This window comes from Rhea americana, unplaced genomic scaffold, assembly GCF_003343005.1.
Source record: "Rhea americana isolate MKP2758 unplaced genomic scaffold, rheAme1 scaffold_43, whole genome shotgun sequence".
NCBI lineage: Eukaryota > Metazoa > Chordata > Aves > Rheiformes > Rheidae > Rhea > Rhea americana.
The window spans coordinates 3,603,353-3,616,912 of record NW_028186568.1 but is presented as its reverse complement, the minus strand read 5'-3'; the positions used below and the strand labels follow the sequence as shown (position 1 = coordinate 3,616,912).

Genomic DNA, 13,560 nt, shown 5'->3' with positions numbered 1-13,560 from the left:
GGGTAAATTCCCTGTGGAGGATGGGACCCGGATCTGGCGACCTAGTCCACCTAGCTTTAATCCTTTCTTTTTCAGCACATTTTGTTTTTAAGAGAAAAGCAAACAAACTTTTGATGTTCTGGATAGGTTAAGAAGGAAAGAAAGGCTAGAAATTGAGAATTTACTTAATCATTTCACTCTACATGGGAGACAAATATCCCACATACTCATGAGCTCACAAGCTACAAGTCAGAGATTAAAGGCAATTTATCCAAAAGACAAAAATCTGATCTGATAGTACAACAAAATCTGATGGTACAAACAAGGAAATGTGCATTTTCTTGATTCTGACATAAAGTGGGCTGAGTTATTTTCCAGTCCTAGAGTAAGTTTTTTCTGCATAATGACGAGTCGGTGTCCATCTTAGTAAATGTGTAACTGCAGGCTGCCCACACACACTGGGTCGGGTTAAAGGTTGTATATTGATCTGTAGACTCTTCTGCGAATCCAATGTTAAGTTTCTTCGGATACTATCTAGCCTGATCTAACYGCTTGCAGCCTCCCAGCTCGTGGTGCAAAGCAGCTTCGTGCAGTGTCATTGGAGACATTCAGGAAGGGACCTCCCCTTGGAAAGGCCATAAATCCACCTGCAAGCCCAACATAGCCCTCCAGGAGCAGAGAAGGTGCTGAGAGGAGCCTGCCTGTCGTCAGAGGGGAAGATTCAGACAAGGACGGAGGCTAGTAAGCGCACTTATTGGTTTTGCTTTGAATGCCATTTTTTCAACTCAAGATTTCATGCTTTTGTGAAAGGCTGTGGGTCGACTCCTCTGGGGAATACGATATGTTTGCTCTCCGCAAATCTGGCTTAGTGTAAGTGCTGGCAGTGAGAATCGTCCCTCTCACTGCTTCTGTTCATGAGAAAGCAGTTAACGCCATGGCTCCAGCTGCGGCAGAAAAGCAAACTTCAGGCACTAGCTGAGCCTCATGACACAGCCATAGGTTTGGAGCAGGTGACACAGAGTCTTTCCAACTGCTGCTACAGGAAGGACTGAGGAGGCCGTCAGAGACACAGAATCATGATAGAGAAGAACAGAGAGGGCAGGACAGAGCCTCCAATTCCTGACTTTTTTGTTTCTTCTCCTGAGCCTGGCCCAATCTGGAAAGCACAGAGGAGAGAAGTGTGGAAATGCACTAGCACAGTGACTGGGTTAAGTATGGAGAGAAAGTTGGAAGGACACCTCCTAAGGTAATTTTTTAACCAGTCGTAAGCAATATGGAAGCCCTGCAGTGCTGCACGTCCCCAGCTGCAGGACCGGGCTGGGAGCGTGCTACGTGTGCTACTTGCTGTGAGGCAAAGAGAGATAGAGGAAGGGAGCAGAAGGGACAGCAGCAGCGACTGCCACTGCTCACGTGCTAATTTAGAGGATGGGATGGGAGTTAACAGGGAAGAGCAAAACTTGGGTGAAGACATGGAACTTGAGCTCTGCAGCAAGTCTTACCCCAGGTTTGTGTGGAGTAAATCATTGCGCGTCTGACCTGCAGGCTCTAGCTAGGAAGAAATTGAGACATCCTGAGGGGCCATCGCAACAGCTAATGATCCTGTTTTGCATACAGTCCTGTTAGATAAGAGCCTACAATCCGGGAATGTAGATGCGCACATTGACATGCGTATGTGCTTGGCAAGGTGTRTATCTGATTGCCAAACATCTATGCATCTTGAGTTTTGTATTTGCAAAAGAGTGGTAATGCCACAAACTGGAGTATTATTGGTCATAAAACACTTGCAGGTCCTTCAGTGTAATGAATATAGTAGTACATCGAAAATCAGGCTGGGAAAGTGTCAGGCCTTGAACGCTGGATTTAAACCTGAACACTTCCACCCCATGCAAATGAAAGTGTTGGTGAGACAGACACAACACTGAGAGGTTTAGAGCCGTTCTCGAGATTTTAGTGTTGGTATATTTGTATAAAAAAGCCTTGCATGTATTTGCCTAGAAGCATCCATTTCAGCACTGCAGTAAGAATGAATGCTTGCACCAGGCTATGAAAACACGAAATACCTTGTTAGTGCCAAGTGTTATGTTGCCTAGGTGTACAAAGCAGAATGTCTCAGTGGCTGGACCTTAAGACACCTGGTTTCCCAACCTGCTTCCCACGTAACAACAGGCAGGACCCTTAGCCCGTCCATGAGTCACCAAGACCTGCTGCAGCAATGCTCAGGGGTAGCTCTGACTGGGTCCCGGGGGCAATAGAGCCAGATTATTATTGTGTTTTACCAGGAATAGTACACTCTAGTTAGCAAGTCTAACTGGTCTAAGTGCGTGACTATAATGTTTCCAGGGCCCGAATCATTAGGGTACTCTCGTGGGTAATGCAGTCTAATCTCTGCCTAGCATTTTTCCATGTGCTGCCACTGAAACTGGTGGTCATTTCACCCTGGACATTCCAGGGAGCAGAGTCAGACCAGCATTAAATACAGCGATTTTCACCTCTGTAAATGCAACACAACATTAATACTATCCCATATGAGTAAACAAAGCAATATTTGTAACAAACTAATCAATCTTCCTTCCTTTCTTTAAGCAGACACTGTGGAGGTGTTTTTTCAACATGAAACTGGTAGCAAATCTTGTCTGTGTGTTCACGTACCTCACAGCAGTGGCTTGTGACCGCGTCTATGTCCATCCCTTCAATTTGTTTTCTTTCAACAAGAGTACCTGTGAGGAGCTGGAAAACTTGGTCCAGGAGGGAAAGAAGACATTTTTCCCCGTCTCAATTGAGTCCGAAACCACACCTGCCTATGAAGATGATCTGAACAACAATGTCAAGCTGGAAACCATGAGCTTGAGCATCAGTGGGAGGCAGAAACTGAGCTACCTGAAAGACTTGGTGTATGTCCTTGGTGCACGGTTTTACAGTGAGCTGAGGGAATCACAGAGGGGTCAAAACCTCCTTCTGTCCCCAAACAGTATGTATGGCTCCTTGGTGTCTTTCTACCTAGGTGCATCAAACCAGACAGCAACTGATTTGCAGGGTTTGCTGGGATTTGTTACTCCCTCTGGAGACCCCGACTGCACCTCCAGAGTGGATGGACACAAAGTCCTGTCAACACTAAGGACTATCGAGAGCCTCCTGGTGAATAACAGGGACGAGGAGCTGCTCTCTTCCAAGATGCTCTACCTGTTCTCCGCCCCGGGGGTGCCTTTGTCCAAATCATTTGTGCACGACCTGGTCCCCTCTGCTGACGCGCTCTATGTCCGAGCCATCGATTTTACAAACCCAGGTGAGGCCACAAAACACATAAACGCCTTTGTGGAGGCCAAGAGCGGGGGCCGAAGCAAGCATTTACTGACAGACCTCGATCCAGCCACCAACCTGCTGTTCGCAGTAGACGTTCACTTGGCAGGTAAGAAACAGCAAGGGTTTGCTTCACTGTGCGGGGCACAGGTAACACCCCAGTTTTCCCCATTCATCCTGTTTAACAACCCCGAGCTGCTGCTCTGGGCTGGGCTCTATTCCTGGGGAGGAGGCAAGGTCGAGCCAGGCTGCAGCGATAGGAAAAGGCGCAGTGCCGGAGGTGTAATGTACCCATGGCCTGCCTGCCTTGCTGCCCATCCTGCCACGCGCCTGCTCTCCTGGGCAAGAGAAAGGAGGCAGRCGGAGAGCGTCTCAGAGAAATTGGCTTCGGCCAGGAAGCAAAGGATGAGAGGATTATGCAGTATTTCTCACCACAAAAGGAAAAAAATTGTGAGGGGCTTCTAGAAAAAGGCATCAGGTAAAATAAACAGAAAGGAAACACCTTTTTGCACAACATATGGTTTAAGAGGCGACTGTGTGTCATGGGCTATTGTGCAGGCCAGATGTGCATATTCAAAAAAAGGCTGTGTGTATATATATAWAAATATATATATATATCRCAGACATGGCTCCTCTTGGGACTATTAAACATAGAAGTTCAGAGACAACTTGAGGCTCAGGAAACAACTGAGCAAGCTGCCAGCTGGGAGAATACTCAAAATGAGAAGACTTCAGGCAATTCCTTAATTGCCTAGGGCTGTTCCATGCTGCTGGCCCAGATATGCTCCTGTATGATCACTGCTGAGCGCAGCTGCTTTTCAACATCTTAGCAACTGAGCTCCGGACCAGAGGTTGCAGCGTTACGGCAGCCTACATCCCAGTGAATAAATTTCAGAAAATTTCAAGTGAGATCTAAGTGTCTAAGTGGGCATTTACTGCTAAAGGTGGATGTCATGAAATSCATTTTCCTACTTGTAAAGTGGAGATCAGATTTCCTTTGCCTTTGATGGGTGCTGTCTGCTGAAAATCCATCATGCTTGTAAACTGATCTGAGAGCCTCGGGTGAATGGTGTGAGTACCAGGGCCAATAACCTCAGCTTTCTCTTCATCAGTGTATAGCCAAGAATACAGAGGGCACCATAAAAGTATTTCTTGTATTTTAACCTTGTACAGTGCTGTGCATCATTGCAAGAGCAGACTTTTCCTTTAGCAGAGCAATTCCTTCCTTTTGTTCTGTATTGGAAATTTGTCATTTTATTAGTTTAGAAGCACAAGTTTGAGGGTCAACTGGGTAAGTGCTGTTTCCTCTGCTCTGTCCAGAGGATGCCTCCTGCGATACAGTCTCCACGTGGGGGCTAGAAAAAAATTGGCTCAGAGATGAATGAAATAGATAGATAAATAACTATTTTCTAATGAATTCTGGAGACGGACTTCATTTGGTTATGGAGGGTCAACCATAAGAGCTGGTGCTTGCAAGTCCTACATCCTGCCCCTTTAATTTCAGGAAGGAAAAGCATTACTTTGCTCTGAAACACATCACATATGCACATAAGATATAAGATAAGATATTATTGATAGTCATAGGATTGATAAAAACAAAGATTAAATATTGCAATGGTCTCACTTGTTCTTCTCTTGCACACAACTGTCATATTGCAAACTAGATGCTAAGCAGGGACTACATTTAGAAATCTAATGTTCGTGAAATGCTATTACTATTAAAGTAGTAGTCTTTTTTAAAAAAGTTGCAAAATAATTGAAAATGAGCAAATAGAAATGGATGATATTGCACAGTGAGACTGCAGGATCTTAATCATCTTACCTGCCTTTAGGCTGCTTTTCAAACAAATTTAACCTTGAAAAACTTGAGTTTTAACTAGAAACATGGTGGGGTACTTCTTGCCTTTTTATTATTATTAATCAAAAAACCATAGCTTTACACTAAAAGTAGAGATCTCATTAAGGTTGTCAGGTTGGCATAAAATCTGTATTACAGAACAGGGAGAACATTATCTGAAGCAGAGAGGTCCCATGTTTCTTTCCTGTCCTCCCAAGGTAGTACTCTAAGGTACGCCTGCATTTTCCCAGGCTCTTAGGCCACCTCTTCACCCTGTGACTGACAGCTTCCGTGAGTTTTATTTCCTTTCTGTTATCTTTCTTTCGCTTTCAGATACAAGATTTTTCCCTACTCTGTTGAGGCTGACAAGATGTTCCTTAGCCCCATACTGACTGTGTCCTTCTCCTAGAGAATTCAGAGCAATAACACATCCAGTGAGAGCTAGCACTTTTTATAGGAGTGTTCATCGCCTTTGAATTTCTTTGTTTGGCATTGCAGCTGTCTGAGGGAAAAGCAGGTTTCTCTAATAAATAGGTCTGTTGAATGTCTTAAAAACAGTGCTGTAAAGAACAGGGACATGTCATCGTGTTAAGACTACTGGCTGCTTTTGCAGCACTTTCCGGAGAGCGCATGCTGAGCTCCCTGTCACTGCCTTCACATCGTAACATTATGTGGATAACATCTCTACTCGCCTGGCAGAGAAAACCATGGTTGAGGGCAGAGGCATCCAGATCCTCACCTGGCAACAGGCTGACAGGAGCCATTTCTCCCAACACACCAGTACTGATCTGTGGAGGTTCACGACTGGCCCAATGTTAATGAGCTCAGTCTCACAGCCATAGAATCATAGAATCAGTAAGGTTGGAAGGGACCTCCAGAGATCATCGAGTCCCCCCCCCTGCTCAAGCAGGGTCACCTAGAGCATGTTAGACAGGGTTGCAGCAACAAGGACCCCTCTTGCTGAAGCCCAGGCTTGAACCAGGGACCTTTAGATCTTTAGCCTCACGCTCTTCTAGCTGAGCAATAGCAGAGCTTTGAAATTTTGCATAATCAGATCCAAGTACACTACCACCAATAAATAATTAAAACAGTACTGCTGAAGAAACAGTTTTATCTGCTCTGCTCATTTATTTGCCAAAACAGTGATTTTTTTCCCACTGGCAGCATTTAAAAAAAAACAACATACAACTAAATTGTGACATTCCCAAACACTATTCGTGCTTCAGATAGCAGCCTTTCTGCATCCAAACATTCGCATTTAACGTCCCAGAGGCAATTAGCTTCCTGGTCCTTTGAGTCAACTCTTTCTGGAGAGCTCCTTCTCCTTAATAACAACATAAGGACAGCCTGGAGCAAATCCAAGGTCCCTGTCCTCAAGCACCCACGGTTCACAGAGGGCAGCGCTACTTCAGAGAAAAAGGGGAAGGAAATATCAGTAGTATTAGTATTAGCTAACCTGCTGCCTTCTAAGTAATCAGACGCCAATTTATTTCTTGTTAAGATTCTTTATATCCTTTCCAAGACTAAATAGTTACTATCACAACCTTGTATATTTAGCTATCTGAATGCCCGATTCTTTTTTCCTTTTATTTACTTTTGTTACGATCCCTGCTTCTGCTATCCTGTACCAGGAAGTTCTGCAGGTTATACAGACACTGTGAAAATGGCTCCTTTCTGCTTTCAGCTTATATCCCTTGTTCTAATAAGATGAGAGAAAAGTGAACAACTGTATCTCACTGTTCCCTGGTGTCTGGCTTACACCTTTCACATTCCTACCTGCTGCTCCTTTTTGCTGAAGTTAGCACACTAAGTGAAAGCACCTAAACGCTCTTTTTATGTAAGGTCACCTTACGGGCAAGAGTTTCTTTACACAACAATTTATTATATATTAAATGTTTTAAGGCCCACAATTTATTTGGATTTGTTGGAGAATAGATTGGTTAACAGGACACCTAGGCCAAGTCCTCTTTTACACCATTATACTTTAATGCAAGGAGCTGCTTTCTTTACTGCAACACACAAATCTGTTTTCCTAATTCCTTTTCACCAAAGAGCAGTTTCAAGATTTCTGATCTCTGCCCTTCTCACTGATGGCAGTAGTTTCTTTAATGTCAACAGGATTATCTGCCTAACTGGGCAGCAGCACTGACCTATAGCAATGGGCACATAACCTGCTGCAACGCAAGGCTGTGCAGAAGCAGCTGGAGGTGAGAGCAAGGCTTCCTGTATTTGTGAACTGTGTCATAAATTTATACTAAGGTTTAGAAAGTGTTCAGACATGTCCTTTTAACCTCCTTGTCCCAATTGATACCTCAGTATTAAGCTTACGGCTTACCCCATTGCTTCGGTTCTTGAGATCCAAGAACCTCGAGGCAAGGCCCGGAGGAGAGCTCACTGCAGCTGTCCTTGCACAAGCCCCCCAGCTGTCTCTGCAGCTGGTCCCCCTGCCTAAGGGCATCCCTGCAGCAAGCGCTGTCCCTGTGGTGTTGGCCATGGAAATCCAAACAGACCCTCTGTGCAGTCCTAGAAACTCAGAGGAGGTAGGCAACCGAGCAAGCAGAAATACTGTGTCCAGAAAAGGCCACAAGGTTGGTGGCCAGAGCAGCTCTGGTAGCCTAACACACAGTGTGTCGAACAAATATATGTCGTTGTTAAGGGCAGGGAAGGAAAAAGGAAGGAAGAGGAGGATCAATTACTACTTYTCCATCTGTTTCTCAGGCAACGTTAAGAAAGCTTTGCGGCTGAAAGAGCCTCATGAATTCTGGGTTGATTCGAACACAAAGGTCTTGGTGCCTGGGATGTCAGTGACGGGGACRTTCAAGTACAAAACTGACACCAGCAAGACCTTTGCTGTGATTGAAGCTCCCATCAGCAAGAACGCTGTGCTAGTGCTGATGCAGCCCATTGATGGCAATGACCTGGACAAGATAGAAGCTGAGCTGCCTTTGCAATCCTCTGCCTGGCTTCAGGATTTGTCACCAAGGTACAGTTCAGACACAAATACTCTCCCTTAGGAATGAATAAAAGGGGTGAGATCCAGAGCATAGGCCTGTCTGGTTCTGGTTCTTGCTCTTTGGCAATAGACGGATCCTGCCCCAAGGAAGGCGTAGCGTCTAGCACAAACACAAATGCATGGAGAGCCATAACACTAGCAGCAGAAATKTCTACAAGCTTTCCCTCCCTCAGCCCAGCTCGTGTTCAGGTGGACGATGAAAGGYCTTATAGCTGTATTCAGTCTACCCTGGGTAACTGCACAAGTTGTCAAGTCACAATCTTGGATCCTTGTTTGGTCCTTTCCTTAGTGTATGGCAACCTCCRGTTCTGATTTTGATACAGTTTCACCCCAACAGAGCTTGACTTCAGGAGGACTGGCATTTAACTGCTGGTATTTCAGGGTAATAAGCAAGTACTTTTCTACAGCTGACAACTGAGGACCCTTAAATGGGATCATTTTGGGCTTAATGGTGTACCCACAGGCAGACTTAGGGTGGTTTCCCAGTTTGAAAGARAAACACAAAGTCCACACGCACCTGGGAGCTGCCTCGGTTCTCGCACACAGAGCACCTCTTCCAGAGACTTTTCACTCACTCACTCAGCAGGATTGCCCAACCACCACACTTTGTACCAGCGAATACTCACTTGTTTCTCTCTCTCTTTCTCATCTTCAGACACATTAAGTTAACTTTGCCAGAGTTAACCATAGAAGGCAGCTCTGATCTTCAGGAACTTCTTACAGATATGAAACTGCCTGCATTGCTCGGGAAGGAAGCAAATCTCAGTAAAATAAGTGATGCCAATCTAACTGTTGGAAAGGTACTGTACCTATCACTAGCATTTAAAACAAATAGATGCCTCCTGCTTAATTTTAGCCTATTTAGCTGTATAAATTTACCTAAATCAAAACAGTAAGAGCCATGTAGAACATATAATTAGTATAAGACTTTCAAAAATGCCTGAATAGTGGYGACTACTTTTTAGATTAACCTGTCAGCAGAAACAGCTTTGCCTTAAACTCTCCAAATTTCATCACTACACGCAACGTAACTTGCAACACAACCGTGAAGTTTGAGGTCTCTGTGTGCTAGGTTCTGTACAAACAAATTAGATCGCCTTCATTACCAAACAGTGCAAGCAGTTCAAAGCACCWCGCTCAGGGAGGGTGGTGGAAGCTGCAGTTATTAGGCTGTTCAGTAAAATCCACGATCACTTTGAGACTAATCTCAGAAATTGCAAATACAGAAATAAGTGCAGCACACTACCTCACCAGAGAAAAAACTCAAACATTCCATCACAAGAGGAAGAATGGAAAATTTCAAGTGGGAGAATGTTTCAGAAAAAGAAGGAAAAATATATTCTAAAAGAATAATTTCAGTGTCTTTATTTTTTTGTATTTAGAAGGTAACATACCTTGAAAGCTCTGTCAGGGGCTTTAAGGATACCAAGATTTCACACAGCCCAAGTGTGTGAGCAACTGTAAAGCTTTTTCGTACRTTCTGGAACAAGTACCTCAAGGTCTTATATACACACCCACCAATTTTATCCTGTGTATAGTTATAGCTGTTCTACGTTACTAGTTATTTCATGTGTTTTTTCATTTACTTAYAGTTTAATTCATGACTTCACTATCATGCCCTGAGAACTCCAGACTCACTTACACATTTGCTTTACAGGTAATAACTAAAGCCTTTCTCAAACTCAGCAGTGATGGAGCTGATGGAGCTGATCAACCAGAAGACCCTGCAACACARAAGGAAGACTTGGTGCTTCTGGAAGTAACGCTGAACAAGCCATTCCTTTTAGCTGTTTTTGAAGAGAAGTCCAAGGCAATGCTTTTCCTAGGCAGAGTAACAAACCCACTGAACAGCGTTTAAATGCAAGCACTGAAAAGGGTGGGCAAGGGGGAAATAAATGATGCTTATTCTGTTTCCCATCATCTTTTTTACATTCATCAGCTATTTTTATGATCTTGTTGAGTACTTAGCTTTGAGACAAAGCAGATGGTTTTTGAAATACAGCTTCTTAAAAGCTACAAAATTGTCTGCAACATTCCATCTTTYTTCACCTTTTTTAAAGTGAGATGACTCAAAACTTTCTCCATCTTCTCTTCCTCCTCTCTTTCCCATTTTCTCTTTCTCTCCCTACTTCCTTTTAAGGCAGTGAGTACAAAACAGTAGTCAGAAAGACACTGACTTTAAAAAATAAAGTTTTATAAATGGCAAGCAATATTTACTCCAGAAGGATATAGAAAATAACCTCTTCATTCCTTAAGAGGTCACTTAATTTTCAGTTTGGTCAATTTTGCAGAAGACARCCCGACTTTAAGCTACATGGAAACTTTTACAGTTATCGACAAAGACCTCTAGCTTGCTCAGCAACTTTTCCTTTAAAATGCTGCCAACAGCATGGGCAGGCTTTACTTGTTCCATTGAGAAAAAAATTTGCATTGGATGCAAAAACACTTTTGTAGAAAGTTTCTTCTTTCTGTAGACTAAATAGATATGCCTATTTAACTCTATGGAAAAGTTAAAAATAGGGCTCAGCAGCACTAAYGAACTGCAAGGGAGAAATTCTCGAATTGAATTATCTGGGCTYCCCCGTTTTTCTTTTTTTCAAGAAAAAATAAGGCCTACTATTTCAATACTATTACTTTGTAAGCATTTGTTACAGCCTTATAATGAAAAAGAACATTACTGGCTAGASCCTGGATCTGAAATCCTTAACACATATAAATGATATGTTCTTAAAAAAAATAGTATTACTGGAGTTATCTGTACTAATGGCAGATGTGCCACTACACAAGTAAAAAAAGGTTTCCAAGGTCCAATCCTATTCTTAGCAGTCACAAACATTTAAAAATTTCAACTGGTACAAAAGATTATCAGACTTGAATTTTGAATCAGAAAGACAAGAAGTGGGAGTGAAATCTTGGTAGCAGGAAAGCCTACAGGAGCTTTGCCTTTGATTTCCGTGAAGCGAGGACTTACACTTGCCTTTATAGACTTTAGTGGTGATGGTATTCAGACAGCAATTGCAAACCTCTACGGTATGGCACTTCTTTGTCATCCATAGTGGCCTAAATTTCTAACTCAAAACCACTAATACTRGTAGCCTCCTATCAGAGCTGTAGATCCATGAGAGATCCTTCCCACCACAATGAAAAAGAATGAAMAGCACAACCCACTCCTGGGAATACCAGGATCTCAAAGGCTATGATGTAGCATCCATATGTTTACCTGATCACACTGCATGTATTCCAGATGCTCTAAAATCTAAATATTGTGCTTGTGTTGTACACAGAAGCAGTTTAACTGTAAATGTGTAGAACAGGAAAAATATAAATAAAACTACTTATAAATTGCTTTAACACAGTTTTATGTATAACTAGATTCCTTGTTCTAGCTTTTSAAAGTTGCTTTAAGCCAGTTTCATGTTTTATACAACAATTTAAGTTGCAAATCATACAAAACAGCTAACAAAACAGCTTTAAGTATGAAAGCTCCCAAGTGTTCATATATGTCATATTAAAATTACCCTGTTTATGAGTAAGAGTCAGAAGGCAGCATCAGTGGCAATAGCCACAAATAAAATTTTAGACCAAAAAAGATKCCGTTTTTACAATGAAGACAGATAATAACGAAACAGAGCTTCTAGCCATGCYGCTGGTAACTTCTGGGGTAAAACAGCATTATTTACAGGCGGGCCCTACATGCTGCTAGAAGACTTCATTCCCTCCTCAGTGATTACAGGAGGAAAAAAAATCCAACCAATCAACCAACCGAACAAAAAAATCCCAAGTCACTTTGCAGAAAAGAAACTTTGTGGTGGAGAGCACCTGCCCATTGACATCCTGGAGAGAGGCATATATTGAARAACAAGAACTGTGAAGAAAGTACCACTGGAACATGTACTGTAGTATCAAAAGGATAAGCAATATATACCAATATTCAAATATTCAAAACCACTGAATCACCTCCTTTCCTCAGCAATATATATTCTCTTGAGATTTGTTCCTGACACAATTTTATGCCTAACTTTTTTTACTGCACTTTACTATTCAATCTAGAATTTAGGAAGCTGTAACAGAAAYATTTTTTTTCTCACTTAGGTTCCAATTTTCTTGATGCCCAAGTTGTAGTTGCAGAAACCTTAGTACAGGTGACAATGAAGAAGCCAGAAGTGCTCAGATTAACTTTCAAACCCATGAATGGATTTGCTGGGCTGACAGTTTGAACAAAAGCTCTCATTTTCTTTATATAAACTGGAATGCATTAGTATAGATGCTCCGTTGGCAATTTCCACACTATTACTTCATAGCATTTAACTGAATATTAAACACCACAGAAGTACAATTAACATCAACTTATAGGGCTGCCACTTCTCAGTAACTTTTCTGTTACTGCCATGTATATTCATTCCAGCTTTCTGTATGCCCATCAGAATTTGGATGCAAAAAAACTGTTACTCAAATATAAGGAATTTTTATGGTCTCCTTGAGTACCAACAAATTCCTCAGCCAGGCACACAGTGATGCCCTRTCCCATGTGCATCCCAAGCACCCTAAGCTTAACAAGCAGGGTGAGCTCTCAGCTGCAGTCTATGACTCATCAGTCGTCTCCTGAATGATGCATCTGAAATCATTCTCTAACACATGGGAAACTTGGAGAAGGAAAACAAAAATATGAAGGATAAGCTTTTAAAGTTTCAGCAAAACACAGCAATTACTCACTGAACCTGGGCAAAGAATAATACTGATATAAGCTAATAAAAATCGAGTCAGTTTGCTTAACTCTCCCAGTTAAGGCACACAATAACTATTGATAGAGGATTAGAATGAGTATTCCCCTACATTGAGTTATCCAGCTAAATATACATTTAGTTACTTATATTTAGATAATAAGCTTAAATCAAGTGGTCTGGTCTACTTCTAGTGGCACTTGTAAACTTGGGAACCCCATCATTATTTTAGAGAAACAACCATCCCACCACTCTTTCACTACTCAATGTTATAATATAAAATTTCTAAATAAAATCAATTCCTTCCAAATTTAGAAAGGTGAACTTTCTAAAAGTCTCAAAAGAAAAGAAGAGAAGGCACAAGATCTTTATGACTCATTAAGTGATTTCTGCTTCTGCAAAATAGTTCTAATGGACAGAAAAAAAAAAGATGAGAAGCAGAAGCCATCTCTATTAGAGCCCACTTATACGTTTGATCCTCTCTTCCCAGTTAATCCATAGTATTTGAAAATTCTAAAATCCATTTTACCACAGATAAGGTGAATTCACATCTGTGCTCTCCCAACAGAGGTACTGCACATTTTTCTTTATTAACATCTTATTTGACTGAAAGAAAATGAAATGATATTTAAGTGAACAATGACAAGACAGATTAGGAGAGCTGACATAAAAACAGTGATATAAATATTTACAGCCCTCATATGGCCCCTCAC

The 13,560-nt window shown here is 42.1% G+C and overlaps 1 protein-coding gene across 1 annotated transcript; it reads left to right on the top strand.

Annotated features, from left to right (window-relative positions):
- The first annotated feature begins 2,570 nt into the window (after nt 1–2,570).
- Nucleotides 2,571–9,984, top strand: AGT (angiotensinogen). The gene is made up of 4 exons (XM_085315429.1): nt 2,571–3,385; nt 7,832–8,096; nt 8,782–8,926; nt 9,784–9,984. Exons 1-4 carry the CDS (start codon nt 2,590–2,592, stop codon nt 9,982–9,984), a joined length of 1,407 nt encoding a protein of 468 aa, XP_085171555.1. The 5' UTR covers nt 2,571–2,589.
- The last annotated feature ends 3,576 nt before the right edge of the window (nt 9,985–13,560 follow it).